At 35.3% G+C, this 17022-nt stretch overlaps 1 protein-coding gene and 1 pseudogene across 1 annotated transcript in view; one reads left to right on the forward strand and one right to left on the reverse strand.

Moving 5' to 3' along the window:
* Positions 1-13986, reverse strand: part of LOC114321425 (vacuolar protein sorting-associated protein 53 A) — a 28052-nt gene extending 14066 nt beyond the window's left edge. Inside the window, exons 1-6 of the mRNA XM_028268590.2 lie at positions 13626-13986; positions 10845-11014; positions 9883-9977; positions 8056-8112; positions 7729-7879; positions 1336-1406 (exon numbers count right to left, since the gene is read on the reverse strand). Coding sequence (XP_028124391.2) covers positions 1336-1406; positions 7729-7879; positions 8056-8112; positions 9883-9977; positions 10845-10893 — 423 coding nt within the window. The 5' untranslated portion in view covers positions 10894-11014; positions 13626-13986. The remainder of the gene's footprint in view (positions 1-1335; positions 1407-7728; positions 7880-8055; positions 8113-9882; positions 9978-10844; positions 11015-13625) is intronic.
* Positions 2560-3404, forward strand: LOC114300673 (protein RER1A pseudogene; annotated as a pseudogene).
* Positions 13987-17022: the final 3036 nt, after the last annotated feature.

A 17022-nucleotide genomic window follows, 5' to 3' on the forward strand; every position in this document is an offset into this window, starting at 1 on the left:
AAAATTTTCAATTGTCAATCAGGTCTAAGCATCATGTAGAATATGCCACACCACAAATAAATCATGAATTTGTTTTATTCTCTCTTTTTCGTTCTTACCTTCTCTCTTTCCCGTATCCTCACCAGGATTCATTCCCTTTTTTCATCCCTCTCCATGTCAATTTGAAGTTGAGATTTTTCCAGCTAACCTAGCCGATTGATTTCCCTTCCCTTAGGCATGGGTTTTTCTCATATCTTCACCAGGATTGCCCTTTTTTCAGATCAGTTTCTACTTGTACAAGTCATGTAAAGTTTATATAGGATTTAGCTTTTTGTACAAGTTTCACCTCCACTAAAGTGTTTTTCTTAAAAGCAATTTCCTTACAAAAAAATATATTTATGTTTCATAATATCAAAATATTAAGAAACCATTTTTCACATCTTATATATTGGAAAAGAACTATGAATGGGAATTGTCATAAAATCAATTTTTTTTTAAAAAATTATTCCCAGACAAATTAAAAGTTTTAGATTTTACGATTTCTATAACTAAAAAGCCCAAAGGAAATGAGCATTGTTTTGAGCTTAATCATTGATGCCCAAGTCATTTCTTTCAAACTTGTGCCAAGATCCATATGTTTTCATGTGTAAAGGATAAACAAGTGTGTCCCTTAAGAGTCTGGTTATGGAAACATTAAAAAGTAACAGGACACGTTTGGACACATGTCAAACTCCTGTCAGGATGTGTTTGACAAGTGTCAATATCCTACATGAACATGGCACTCTCTTATAAAGTGTGTACATTTCTTAGGTTAATGACCAAAAGTAGCTAAATAATTATAAAAAATAATAATAAAGAAATAAATAAAAATTGGGTTCAATGACTTGACTAGACATTACTAAGGTGTCATTGTGTCCATGTCAAACATGTGTTGGACACTGACACTCGTTGGACTCTGTTGGACTCTCTTGACACATGTTCAACACTCGTCCAAACGTGTCCTATTATTTTTAAGCTTTTGTACAACTAGACACGATGGTAACACTTGGGGAACACAAGTGTCCATCGTTTAAACATACATAAAATAACTTTGGATGCACATGGCCATTTTCCAGTGAAAATTGTTATGTCTGATATCAATTGGACCAAATTGAAAAGTAGAAAAATTAAAGGGCAAACGCATCACACAATCTATAGGGACCAAATTGACAAAAAAACACACAAACTATGTAGCATTAAAAAGTAACGCAAAATTCATAGCACACAAACTATAAACAAAAAAATGTAAGCGACAGTTCAGTAGAAAATCCTTAACCTATTGTGGCGAAAATATGAACAATACACTCGAGATGGTACCTCTAGTTGTGCAGCTGCCTCCTTATATTGCCGTTTTGAAGCCATCAGTTGAAGTTGTTCCACAGCAGAAACTGCCATAATACAAATCAAGGATGCAGTAAAACTTTACAAACAGAGATATGTGAACTGGTCATTTCAGATATGTTCAAGGAACCAAGCTGATTGTAGATCATTACAATGTCATAATATATTTCAATAACAGTTCAGGCATGCACAAATTTCCAATCCCAAAATGGAGGTTGTAACCTAGGGGAGGAGAAGTCTTGCATGTCACAAGACTTGAACCCTTGACCTTCTAATGAGGTGCAAGGGTTCTGGCCAACTGGGCCCCAATTTGAACCAATTGAGCCAATTCGTTCAAACTGCTAATCAACCGTTTTAAAAATAATAACAATAAAAATTTTACAAGTCACAGGTATCCCCTTCCAATTTCTTTTTCTCAATATCAATCTTTCCAGTCAAGGCAAAACTTCCTTTGCTGCCTCTAATGATACAATTGTGAAATACTACTGTAAGTGTGTGGTAGGTAAAGTTGAGTGTGTTAGGTGAGAGTTGAGTGTGGCAGGTAGATGTAAGTGTGTTAGGTGAGAGTTGAGTGTGGTAGGTGAATATGTTTTTCTCTTCTATATATAGGAGAGTCATTGTATACACAACAATATATCAATCAATAATACATATATTTTTACATGGTATCAGAGCGAGGTTAAGAGTTTAGTATTTTTTTCGCGTCACCGGCCGGCGGCAACCTCGCCTTGGCCGCCCGCCGGACCTCAACCTAGTCCGCCGGACCTCTACACATACCTTGATCACTCTATAAAACCCCTCCGTCTCCGACTGGTGGCGCACCGTCTCCTTCTACACTGCCCAGACCGGCTCTAATATCTCCCGCTCCGTTCCCTCTAATGATACAATTGTGAAATACTACTGTAAGTGTGTGGTAGGTAAAGTTGAGTGTGTTAGGTGAGAGTTGAGTGTGGCAGGTAGATGTAAGTGTGTTAGGTGAGAGTTGAGTGTGGTAGGTGAATATGTTTTTCTCTTCTATATATAGGAGAGTCATTGTATACACAACAATATATCAATCAATAATACATATATTTTTACATGGTATCAGAGCGAGGTTAAGAGTTTAGTATTTTTTTCGCGTCACCGGCCGGCGGCAACCTCGCCTTGGCCGCCCGCCGGACCTCAACCTAGTCCGCCGGACCTCTACACATACCTTGATCACTCTATAAAACCCCTCCGTCTCCGACTGGTGGCGCACCGTCTCCTTCTACACTGCCCAGACCGGCTCTAATATCTCCCGCTCCGTTCCAACAAGAATCAGGAAGAGAGACAAAATAAATAAATAAAATATGAATCTCGGTGGCGGTTCCGGCGATGATCCGTCGTCGTCGTCGGTGTCGCAGTGGAGCTACGCCGTGTCACGGTGGTACCAACACCTCCTGGACAAGTCGACGCCTCTCGTCTACCACCGTTGGATCGGCTTCGTCTTGGTGGCGTTGATCTACTCTATCCGCGTCTTCCTCCTTCAAGGCTACTACATAATCACCTATGGCCACGGCATCTACATCCTCCAGCTCTTCATCTTCTTCCTTTCCCCTCAGGTCGATCCCGCATCTCTCCGATGGCCCCTCCCCACTCGCGGATCTGACGAGTTTCGTCCCTTCGTTCGCCGCCTTCCTGAGTTCAAGTTCTGGTATTCTGTAACAAAAGCCTTCTGCTTTGCCTTCGTGCTCACATTCTTCAGTGCATTTGATGTGCCTGTATTTTGGCCAATTCTATTGTTCTATTGGGTGGTGCTGTTTGTTTCAACAAAGAAGAGGCAGATAATGCACATGGTCAAATACAAATATGTCCCCTTCTCCTTTGGCAAGCAGCGGTACGTTGGAAAGAAAGTAGCTTCAACTGATGATACTGACAATGTTGCAGCATAAGGCTTCAGAGAATGGGCCTGCAATTATTTTCATTGACGCGGTGATGCTGTTCAGGTGGGGCCCTCCATTAAAGATGAATACACGGGCTGAGAAACAAACTCAGGGACAAAGTTTTCACTTTTTTTGCATACAGCCACAGCATTCCACAAAACCAATTTTTTATTCATTTTATCATCATCTTCATCATCATGTACACCTCATGTACCCCACTCTCTCTCTCTCCCTTTCCAACCCACCAGCGCACATGATTTCTTCATTAATATATTATTTTTATTATTATTATTATTAAAAAAAAATAAATAAATAAATAAATAAAAAAATTAAACAACCAAATCCATTCACAACTATATCAAAATCACATGGGCTCTTTATCTCTCTCCACTTTATCACATGGATTGTCCCCTCTCTCTCTCTCCTTCATTTGATTTCAAAATTTATTATTTTTATTTATTTTCTCCAATTCATTTTTAATATTTTTTAAATACCCAACTTTCTTTATTTTCTATCTATATATCTATCTCTTTTTATTATACTATATTACCCAAACACAATTCTCTCGTTCTGATTTCCCATATATTCTCATTATTTCTTTCTCTGGTTTGCAAAAAAAAAAATAATAATAATAATAAGAATAAGAATGAAAAAAAAAAAAAAAAATTTAAAAATAAAGTGAAAGAAAAAAAAAAAAAAAAAAGAAAGAAAAACAAATAGGAAGAAGATGAACTGCACACCCAACTCATTTTATTTATGTCGGGGCTCACCCCGATCACCATTTTCCACCACACAACAACAAAAAAAAAAAAAAAAAAAAAAACAAAACCAACACAAATCGGAACAGTGGTATTTTTCTTCTCTACTCTGCCGCCGGTCTCTTCTTCTTGCCTCCGTCCTGGGCGGCCCTTGCCGGTGCTGTCTCCGTGTTTCCTAGACCACCAAGCACGTTGCCTCCTCCCTGCTCCTCCACTACAGCATATGGTGGACCTCCAAATCGGAACATCACGGTGGCCTTCCGCTTCAGCTCCTTGTTTTCTGCCTTTAGCACACTTATCTCTGCTTGCGCATCCTTATACATGCGTTGGAGCAGAGCCAGCTGGGAGTTTAACTGTTGCACCTCATTTGTCCTGCTCTGCAGCCGGTGCGACAAGTTTGTGACCGCAGTCATGGTTTCCACACATGACTTCAGAGTATACTGATTGGCCTCAATATCAGTTTGCACCGCCATTTTTTGCTCCACCGACCGCATCGGAAAGTTCAACAGAGCAAACACAGAGGTGTTTGGTTGAGGTTCACTGGCCACCGCACCAGTTCTCTCTCTTGTTGACTCATTGAGGTCGGGAAAGAGAGTGAGCAGCCCACGGGAAGACGAAGCCATTTTCTGGGCAACAGAGTGTTACAGCGTATTACAGAGTTTCTCTCTCAGCAAAGGAAGAATTTTTCAGAGGTTTGTCTCAGTTTTTCTGTCTCAGCCTCTGCCTCAGCCTCAGCCTCCGTCTTGGTTAAATAGCCGAGGCAGCCACGCGTATCGCGCGCCACTTGACGCCAGACGACAAACGGGCGCGCCAGCCAAGGCACTCACGTGCCTCGCCATCATGTCCGGCACACCTTTTTATGGAATGGGCACGCCTTTTGATGGCACGCCTTTTGACAGATTGGGCACACCTTTTGAGGGTGCGACTTTTTAGGGGTCCGACAAGACTCTGTAAACTGTCCCGACATTGATTCCGGTTAGCTCCTTCATGGGTCCGACAAGACTCTGTAAACTGTCCCGACATTGATTCCGGTTAGTTTCTACAAGGGTCCGACAAGACTCTGTAAACTGTCCCGACATTTATTCCGGTTAGTTTCTACAAGGGTCCAGCAAGACTCTGTAAACTGTCACAACAACTGTCACAGCATTGTCTGCTACAACGGTCCGACATGACCCCATAAACTGTCTTCTACATCGGTCCGACATGACCCCATAAACTGTCCCGACATTGCTCCCAGTCAACTTCTACATCGGTCCGGCATGACCTCGTAAACTGTCCAGACATTATCTTCTCCAACGGTCTGACACGACCATACCGTGTCTCCTATCCTGTTTTATTTTATTTATCAGTTTACTTTCCTGTTTTGTTACTCTCTCCAAACTCAAGTTGGTTAGTATCTATCCTCCTTGAGTTTGAGGGGGGCTGTAAGTGTGTGGCAGGTAAAGTTGAGTGTGTTAGGTGAGAGTTGAGTGTGGTAGGTAGATGTAAGTGTGTTAGGTGAGAGTTGAGTGTGGTAGGTGAATATGTTTTTCTCTTCTATATATAGGAGAGTCATTGTATACACAACAATATATCAATCAATAATACATTGTTAGGTGAGAGTTGAGTGTGGTAGGTGAATATGTTTTTCTCTTCTATATATAGGAGAGTCATTGTATACACAACAATATATCAATCAATAATACATATATTTTTACAACTACATCCACAATTTGAAGGATCTTTATTAACATAGAAAAAAATGATGCAGGATGCATTTTATGTAGCCTGAGACTGAGTCATGCATTTTCAAAGGACCAAGTATGGTTATCTAGTCAGTGCTTGGATCACTATCCAGCCACATATTGAGCACATAATTTAGGTGTATAGCAATATCATAGATTATCAGATGAAAAAACACAATATATTATCAAAATATGTTAATAAAAATTCTTTGTTGCCAACCAAAAAATATATTGACATATAGCAATGCCAATTTTCCAATCTATACCCTACACATTTCTTTTTTCGTATAGAAATGAATTCTAGATGCAGAGCATAGAAAAACAATAAAGGAATGGCATTTCACCTAGAGCACAACTTGGGTAATTGCGTAATCATGTTTCAGTTCAACCATTTTAAGTCTTAAATTTGTGATTTTCATGAGCAACATCCTGCTAGACAATTGTCTTTATATTTTATTAGGTTTTTAATAGTTAAGGCTATTTCATTAATTTTTGAATTGGCAGATATGGGTCGTAGTTTTCATCCATGTGTTTTAATATTGCTAAGTTATGTTTCTAGGTATTATATGTGGGTTTTATTAGGTCAATGTTAACATCAATTAGTTAAAATTTCAGTTGATGCAAAGATGGCTCTTTGTACATCAGGGGCAAAAAAGGAATACAAAAAGGAAAAATTCACGCATCCCCAACACTCGAGCGTTGGTTGTGCAACTCTCAAGACTTCTAGAGCTCAAGCCCCCTGTCGAGCGTTACTCAAGCGCAACTTGCAGTAATTTGTGCGCTCAAGTGCCTATAGGGCAGGCCTCGTAGGAAAACCAAAGCTCTTGCCAAGCACCTGTTGAGCGAACCTAGCAAGAGTTTCAAAGCTCAAGAACCTATCGAGTGAACCTTCCAAGAGTGTCAGAACTCAAGTGCTTGACGAGCCCTGGTTAGGTAGGAACCAAAAACTTTTAAAAACTCAAATTTTTTTCCCTTGAAAACCCAAATTTCAAAGTCATATGATGGGTGGTGCCTAAATATAAGTGTGGAGTGTTGTGCAAGGGCTCATATAAACATATACCTGAGGGTAACAAAACCACGAACTTGCATCAACATCCTAGAAGGTTGATCACATTTTGAACTCCACCATACTCTTTCAATTACGAAGATACGAAGTCCAAATCCCCAGATTACAAATTCCAAAAGTTTTGTTCAACAGAAATAGCCAACCTAACTAAACCTATCCTAACAATAGCAATTCCAGAAGCTAGCCTACATCAAACAATGGGAGAGAGAGGGGAAGGGGCAATTAACACAACTATCAAGTTTGTGGCGTACAACACAAAAGTATGACAAACGTAATTTAATACTTAAGCCAAGATAATCTTGTTTTGTCATGGAACCACTAATTTGTTAGTTTCCAGCTGTTGAAACAAAACTTCTCAGATAAACTAATGCTCACCACGCATTATTATAAATAATGATTAAGACATGAACTTGTGTTATAGTTAAAAATAAAGAACGAAGAAAATGACAATATTGATCACCTACAACACGATAACCTGTCCATCAATTAAGCAAACACTTTGCCGCATATGACAAGTTGTCAATCCAAAGAATCTCAAGGGGGTGGGAAACATGAAATAAAATTAATGTAAAATTCAACATTGCATGGAATCAGTTATGTCTTTTTATTTGATCCTATATACCAACGACAGAACACCTCCCTTTAAACCAGTTTCGAATTTTGAATCTGACAAGCTTGATTACAGTGAAAGTGCGGGAAACCACTGAAACTGACATTGTGTATATATATGTAATTTTTTATTTTTTATTTTTTGCTTATAACTGAAAATGTAAATATGTAAAATTATTCAACTCCTTGTGTTCATCGTTCTTGAAACGGAGTTGATAAAAGTCAAGGGTTCAACGTCGGATACAAAGAGAGAGAGAGAGAGAGAGAGAGAGAGAGAGAGAGAGAGAGAGAATACAGGAAAAAAAACCAACCTAGCATGGTAAGACGATGGAGAGCAGTGATTGTTGTTGTTATATGTTTTTTCGCAAAATCTAACTTCTTAATGTCACGGCATATTTTCTGAACCATTGTTTCACTTTGCTCAGCTTTGCTTTTTATTTCACGGATCTTATACATGAGTTCCTGCTTAACAAGAAAATAAATTAATTAATAGAACCCATACACATGTAAGAGATGCCATCAGTAGCATATAGAAGCTAAAACTACAATGATAGACTTTTCAAGATAAAGTTTTGGCGTTGCAAAAAAGGTAATGTTTCACAAAAAATGAAATGCCAAATTAATTCTGATAAACAAACCTCCACAGCACACGTAGCTGCAGCAAGATCCTCCTTGGCTTTCGTTCCTGAATTACTCTGGAATTACAATGGTTTACAGTCAAAGAACTTGTATCAAAAATAAATAAATTAATTAATTAAAAATAATGAAAAACAGAAAATAAATGCATGAAATGTGAAGTGGAATAGCAAGAGATCTTTGTTTTCATACTCTCCTATGTCTCAATGTACAAGATGAGACATAAACTATTACCACCTTCAGAACAAAACCAATCAAAATCATGCAAGCAGAGTGCACACAAATATAGATTATTAATGCCATTTCGTGTTGCGATGTTGAAGATTTTTTTCACTCAAAATCAATCCAATATGAGGATGACAATAGTAAAGCATGACTTAATTTATTTTTTGCATCTTCTCAGACCATTACCATCCATCCAACAATATTTGGCAAACTAGGGATGGTTGACAATGCTTTTACATTTTATCATCTGATAAATCTACAATTACCAGCAACAGCTTATAGGTGCATTAGCATTTGGAAGAGCCCATGGACAATTGATCAATATGATTGCCAGGATGAACCCAAATGTGATTCAATCATTTCACCGCCATGCATTATCTAACCATCCTCAAAATTTGTTCCATACTTGGATGACGGAAAGGGTTAACACCTTAGCTAGCTTTTGGATTTAGTAGATTCTGTGGAAATTTGAAGACACATAAAGCATAGTTTTTCCATACATCCAGTGTAAGAATTTACACACCTTTGGCGCCCTTTTTAATAAATTTATGACTCATCGGAAAAAACATATATACATGCATTTGATTCTATTTTCCTGCAACCTCTTCAATTTCCAAAAAAAAAATAATATCCTCTTTAAGTCTGAAACAACCACCAAATGGAATAAAATGTGACAAGGAACTTATAAAGGAGAGAGTGGTCTAAGTGTGTCTCTTATTAAGAAGAGAGTGGATTTACATTCAAAATTTGAAGTAGTTCCTACCTAACAAATATTATGGGGCCAAAAGACGAAAATAAAATGGTTAAAGGAGGGTGACAATAACCCCCAAGTTGTTTCATTGGGTTGTAAATGAGAAAAATAAAAAGTTCATAAAAAGATTGAAGATAGGGTTTGGAAGGGTTGTGGATAGAGAAGATCAATCAGTTAATGAGATTTTTTTTCCCTTTTATTCACCTTTGTATTCTTCTGTTGGGATTGATAGGCCAGGGATAAATGAATTAGAGTGGTTTCCAATTTTTGCAAATAGATCAACATAAGAAGAGGAAGTCAGAGTGTTTGAACGCGTGAGGAATAAGTCTATATAGCCAAAGTGGCAGGGTTATTGTGGTACCAATGCTTCCCTTATTTGTTTGATTCCTAAGAAGTATAGTTCCTTGTAGATTGGTGATTTTAAACCGATTAGTTTAGTTACATCTTTTTACAAGATTTTGGAGATAGATGGAGGAAGCGGATTTGTGGTTGTTTGCAGGGTTTTAACCATAAGCCGTTATGTATCGTATTAGATGATATGTAATGGGATTTTGGACTTCCAGTACTGTTATTCACCCATATATTGGTCAATATTGTCCGATATCGACCAATATATGACCGTATCGCCAATATTGATACATATCCCAATAATGTTACTTAAACCATGGTTGTTTGTCACCAATAATGGAGGGTGATCCTCTATCCCCTTTTCTATTCGTTTTAGTGGTTAATGTCTTGAGTATGGTGATTGGCAGGGCTACGGATAGGGGTTTAGCAGATGTTTTTGTGGTTGAGACGACTATTACATTGATACTTGAAGAAACAAAAATACAGTGTGCAAAGAGAGTATAACCTGTTGACGAACTGCTGCTAAAATTCCAGCATCTACACGGCGAATCTCACTATGTATCTTTTGCATAAGTGGCTCCACACCAGACAAAGAGGCCTCTACATATTAACCATGTTTGATATTGTCAATTGTCAATTAAGTTAAAAGTACCAACTAAGAAGAAAGACATACCCTAAAAAGATTTATCATGAAGTTCAAAAATGCATATGCAAATCTGGAACAAGGCAAATGTCATTAAGAGTAGCACTGATATCAGTATCAGTTATGACTGACCCCAAAATGCTCTTCAAAATTCACGCTTACTTTCCATACCACCACTTCTCTTTATGCTTCATATTTTCAGCAATTCATTTAAAATTTTGTGAAAGTCGAAATTATTTCCCATTTATTCATATATAATTACTACAGTAAATGTTGTACTTGAAAAAACTTGGAATATCTTCCATTTCCATCTTCAACTATGACACACACACACACACACACACACACATATATATTATCGCATCTTTCATGCTTTTGGTAAACCAAAAATATGCACATTACTAATTTCAAAAAAAATTAATAGTATACAAAAGTTTGGGTTCATTTTCTGAATTTTTTTTAAATAATAAATTAATTTGACAAAAATAAACACCAAAAAGATATAACAAATTTTTAAAAACTATTTATGTCCCTAAAAATATATAAAATCATGTGAAAATGACGAGTATTTTTATTTTTCATTTTCTCCACCAAATTAGTTTTTAGTTTTTTTTTTTCAAAGAAAAAAAAAAGGTTCAGAAAACTAGTTCTTAAAACCCAACCAGATACATGCGGAATTGGAAGGGGGCTCGCAAGGATCATCGACATTGATTGACGAAATAATCTAAGAAAACAATTTACAAAGAAAAGACATGAAATGTGAGGATCTATTCAGCATATACACATTGATATTATAGAGAGAAGGTAAATAGTATAGAGATGACCTGTGGGGAACATCTGGTTGATGTAGTCCAAAGCACTCAATTTGTCCATTGCTCTTCAAACAAAACAAAATTCTGCAATCTCTCTCTCGTACCAAACTGAATCTAAAGACTCTGGTCTGAAGATGCCCCGGTTATAAGCAGGGTTGGCCCTGAGTTCTCTAGGACAACTCCTAAAATGAGGCACTTTCTACTTAATCACACACACAAATATATATATATATATATATAGCATCTCCAACCATACTCTGTAAAATACCTCCTCAAAGTACACAGAAAATTACCTTCTTTATTTTGCCTAACTAGTTTAGCTAGTGTACACTCCAACTATACTCTTTATTTTAGCTAACCAATCAAACTAACTTAACTAATTTTTAAAAGAAAACTATTACAAACATTAATAAATAAATAAATAATCTTTTTATGACATGCTGCATATACTGGCGTGGCATTTGCAAATATTTATTTATTTAAAATATATAATTAAATTATTTATAATAAAAAAAAAACAAAGTTTAATGGAACAATTTCATAGAACAATTAAAACCAGCAATTACACATATAGCAATAACATCATTTTCTTCCTTAGCAACAATTAAAACCAGCAATTTGCAACATGACCCAGTAGCCACTGGAACAATTTCAGTACACAATTTCTTTGCAGTGAACAATTTCAGTACACAAATCCAATTTTTGCAAATGGATTGCCCTAAATCATGTATTCATTTGTACAAATTTAACATAGCAAGGTAGAAGAGGGTTTGGGATAAAGTTTCACAGTAAGGGGAAGAGGTTGGGTAGGGATTTGCACATGGGGGGAGGGGTTTCAGAGAGGGTTTTGTAGAAAGGGAATGGGCTTGACTGAGAGTACAGGAGGTGGTTCGGTATATGGAAAACGATTACAGATAGATGATGGGAAGAACAGGGAAGCGGAGAACGAGAAAGAGAAAGAGAAAGAGAAAGAGAACCATACCTGTGATTAGGGGTGTGCATAATACCGCCGAAACCGTGCCGAACCGCACCGCCAAGGCAAATTCGTTATTATTTGCCAATCGAACCGCCGATTTGTGATAAGAAAAATGACAAATTCTAGTGACACTTTTATCAATTCGCCGGTTTCTATTTTTCTTCCAAACCGCACCGACCCGCACCGCTATTAAATCATGTTTTATAAGATTCTAAAAATTCTTTTTTACTTAAGTTTGCTTGTTGTTCTATACCTTAGAATATAGTATTACATTACTACTCGAGGGGAATTTTATGTATTGTATTTGATCATTATAGCTTCCATAGATGCTTGTAATGAACTGATGGCATAGTCGTTGATATTATCATGTTATTGCTACACTTGCTGCATCAGAAGAAAGCTTCGCAAGATGCTTAACATCACGGTATCTCTCGTCTTTTTTTTACTCTTTGATTTAAGTTTTGTAATTTGAATTATATTTTTTATAAACCGCCAATCCGCCCGAACTGCCAAGGCAAATCCGCCATTATTTGCCAACCGAACCGCCGGTTTTTGATAAGGAAAGTGACAAATTCTAGTGACACTTTTATCAATCCGCCACCCGCCATACGGTTTCTATTTTTCTCTCAAACCGCACCGACCCGCACCGCGCACACCCCTACCTATGATCAATGGGCTGGAACAGATTCGAAATCCAACTTCAATAGGCAAAATGCCTAATTCTCCCCTTTTTGGCTCCTGCGTTAAATGATAAATACCTACAATTTTCCTATTTGCTATTGCCCACACAAAGTCTGCTTTCATATTAATCACTAAAACTATATATAAGACTTATTGAGAACATATTAAGATATGAAAAAATTATTACAAAACTCAAAAATATAAAAATCTGGCCTGGTTGAAAAATTATAATTAATTATTTTACTTTTGCCTCTTTTTTCTTTTTTCGTATCCAGAACTATATTCTCTAGTTTTTTTTTTCTTTTTTGGTACCTACAACCACAATTTCAAAGAGGCAGGATTATATAAATTAGATTAGAGTGTTCTAGATTGTGAATCTGTGGTCAGACTAACAGTAATCAGCTGTGTTACATGGACTTAGACACGAGTGTTGGGTGCATATCCAAAGGTTCAATCTATCAAACCTCAAATTTAAGGATATGCAGACTCAATCAAAAATTATTATATTCTATGTTTTAATTTATTATGCTAGATAAAATGGCATTATATGTTACATACAATGTCAAGAAGACGTTTTACTCATTTTATAGCAATTACATCACAATATATAGTGTTCAATACAAATATATAAGAAGTGTTCAATAGAAGAAGGGATCGGACACATGGCCCATACCCTTGTCCAAGTGTCGAGTGTCTTAACACAGATATTTGATATATTTTGAAGTGTCCACGTAACATTGGTAATCAGTAATGCAAGAATGTGCAGAGTGAAGTTGTGTTTGCATTGTTCCCATTCAAAAATCAATATTGAACCTGAATGAATCAAAAACTAAGCAAAAAATAAAATTTGTTTCATGTTAATTTTACAAAACAAACACCATTGTTCATAACACTCTGATTTATCCGGCAAAAGAGTACAAAATTATATTCAACCTATCCAATTACTTATAAAAGACAAAAAAAACCAATAATCCGACATTAAATAGAATTGGGCATCCAGATTTGGTTAAACCCATTGTAATAAATCCATGTAAAAACAATTCTTACAAATACTGCTAGATTAAGCAAAACCCTCAAATAAAAAAAGATCGATTGAATCAATAATACAAATTAAGGCACAGAGAAAGAAAACTCACCAGACAAGGAAGATCGTAGTCGTTGTTCACTGATCATTCTAGTCCTTGGCCATTCGTGGTAATGGAATTGGAGATTCAGAGAATGGGAAAACTAGGAAGACAATGAGAGATTAATAAACCAAACGATTCAAAGCCTTGTTTTTTCTCAACGATTTGAGGGACAAGGAAGAGAGATCTGGTAAAGCTATGAATTGCAACTTTTGTTTATTTATTTTGGTGAGAAGCTATGAATTGAAGTCATTGACACTTTCAGACAGTTCGATGCATAACTCAGTTTTTTTGATTCCGGAGGAGTTTCCCAATTCGATAAATGTCGGGTCGACCCGTTAACGCTAACGATCTGTTTGGTTGAATTAATAATAACCTCGTGGACCTCATTTTTTATATTTACAAATATTTTATGCATTTTTTTGTTGTTTGGTAACAAAAGGTAAATAATTTTTTTTTTCCATAGTCTTTAAAATAATTTTCTAATAAAAATTTCGTAAATTAATTTTAAAAAAGTTCACTTTTAACTTGGCCTTTTAGTAAAATTACTCTTTATTTGCTTTCTTAACAGTAAATATGTCAACCAAACATCGGATTCTTTTTCTATATTTTTTGTGTAGAATTAATTTATATGATAAATATTTTGGAGTGCAGAAAATTTTTAGGCAAAATAAATGAAGTCTAAAAAAAATATTTAGCTCACACGATAAGATATTAGTAGGTTAGTATAATTAAATTATTGCGGCAGAGATTGACACCATTCCATTGACTCAAACTTAAAATCTCAGGTCGGTCACCAAAATGTTCTCTCAAAATTTTTAGTTTAAAGTAATTTGGAGCGAAGGTGTTCAGATGAAATTTCTATATTTTAGTAATTAATTTTTTCACTAACCGCAATTATAGCTCCAAAAAAGTGATAGACAATGGACAGTTAAGTCTTGTGGTGCTTAATTTTATGAGAGTACACAAAAGGGTTTTCTTTTATTTTTCTTACCTTTTATAGTTTGAAATAGTGTGGATGATAGATTTATAAAATCACATCCATAGCAAAATATGAATTTTATAAAAGAATTCATAAGAGTGTGGATATTAACTTAGTAAAAAAATAATGATATAAAATTCCAAGATTTTATAAAAGAAACAATAAAAGATCTGGATATTAAATTCTTAAACAATATCCAAAAAATAATTACAAAATTTACAACAAAATATAAAAAATAAATCAAAAGTAGTTTATGATTATGCCCCAAGTTATTTTAATTACAGCTCAAAATAGTAAAAGTGTGATGTTGAATTTTTATCATTATTTTTTTGGGTAATTAACGTTGCGTATTTAATTATTATGTAATGAGTTTAATACATTTTCCGGTGTTTATTATTTATTTATTTTCTTGAGCTCGGCTTGTGATAGTTGTTGGGGTTCATGATTTTTTACTTCTAGCTATTATTATGTAAAGAATAACAAGCAAGACATTGGCATATATGAAGATTGTTCACACCTAGCCAGTCAAGCAGCCCTGCTCAATTGGATTTTATTATTATTATTATTAGGGAGTTTTATTCATAAATTCCATTCCTAAGACTTTTATACCATAAAACCTAAATCATTTTTTATTATTTCATTAGGTCCCATTCAGTGTAGTAAGACCAAAATATCATCTTTCTATTTCTCCCGCGCATACTCTATTATGAAAACTCAACCGTTGCTATTCCATCTCTTCACTTCACAACACATTCATTCCAAAAAAAAACACTCATTGTTGGCACCAAAAAATTCTCAAACCGTAACCCTAGATTTCGCATCACCTCACCATTGTCGTCCACCACCGCTAACAATCACCGGTCACTGCTATTCCATATCAACGCACCACTGCGAAGGTTTACATCGAACGGATTGGGGTTCATTCGTCCTTGGTTTTTGCGGGCCGTTGATTTAAATATCTCACCCACAATGAGGACCAAAGATAAGAACCATCCTTCCACCCTCTGTTTTTCAAACAATGATAATATAATCTAATCACAAATGTATATGTTTACATTGCCCCTGTTATTATTGTTATTTTTAGATTTTATTTTGTAATGAACTCCTTATTTTTACTCTTTGTCTCAGTTGGTGATTTTGATTTTTTGTTGAATATGAATAACATTAACAAACAAATGTATAATTTACATTCATTTGTCATTAATGTTGTTTGTGGTTGTGATTTGGTAATGAAGTCTGTTTTTTTTTCCTCTGTCAATGTTGGTATTGCTGATTGTTGATATCCATAGAACCTCCAATTTTCCCCCAAATTGAAATATGATGGAATATGATGTAAACATCATATTAGCAACTTTACAATATTTATAGGGTGATCAAATATGATGCGAATATGGTGTAAATATTGACATTGATGTAAATATCTACTTCAATGTCAATATTCACATTATGAATATAATGTAGATATTCAACTTCAAACATCAATAGAATATGATGTAAATATTTATAGAGTTGTTAGTATTGTTGCGCGGTATTCTTGCGTGTTAATGGTTATAAAGCAATTAGAACCCCTAATCTTGGATGGTTGTCAACCCTCTTTTGGTTCAATGTGTATTCCATTATACATAATTTGTACAACATTTAAAGGGTGATCAAATATGATGTGAATATGGTGTAAATATTCACATTGATGTAAATATATACTTCAATGTCAATATTCACATTATGACTATAATGTAGATATTTAACTTCTAACATCAATGGAATATGATGTAATATTTACAGAGTTGTTGATATTGTTGCGTGTTGATGGTTATAAAGCAATTAAAGCCCCTAATCTTCGATAGTTGCCAACCCTCTTTTGGTTCAATGTGTATTCCATTATATATAATCTGTACAATATTTAAAAGGTGATCAAATATGATGTGAATATGGTATAAATATTCACATTGATGTAAATATATACTTCAATGTCAATATTCACATTATGAATATAATGTAGATATTCAACTTCTAACATCAATGGAATACGATGTAAATATTTACAGAGTTGTTGGTATTGTTGCCTGTTAATGGTTATAAAGCAATTAGAGCCCTAATCTTGGATGGTTGTCAACCCTCTTTTGGTTCAATGTGTATTCCATTATACATAATATGTACAATATTTAAAGGGTGATAAAAAATGACATGAATATGGTGTAAATATTCACATTGATGTAAATATATACTTCAATGTCAATATTCACATTATGAATATAATGTAGATATTCAACTTCTAACATCAATAGAATATGATGTAATATTTACAGAGTTGTTGGTATTGTTACGTGTTGATGGTTATAAAACAATTATAGCCCCTAATCTTGGATAGTTGTCAACCCTCTTTTGGTTCAATGTGTATTCCACTATACATAATCTGTACAATATTTA

The sequence above is a fragment of the Camellia sinensis genome, chromosome 1 (assembly GCF_055761805.1).
Source record: "Camellia sinensis isolate YWXY chromosome 1, ASM5576180v1, whole genome shotgun sequence".
NCBI classification, from domain to species: Eukaryota; Viridiplantae; Streptophyta; class Magnoliopsida; order Ericales; family Theaceae; genus Camellia; species Camellia sinensis.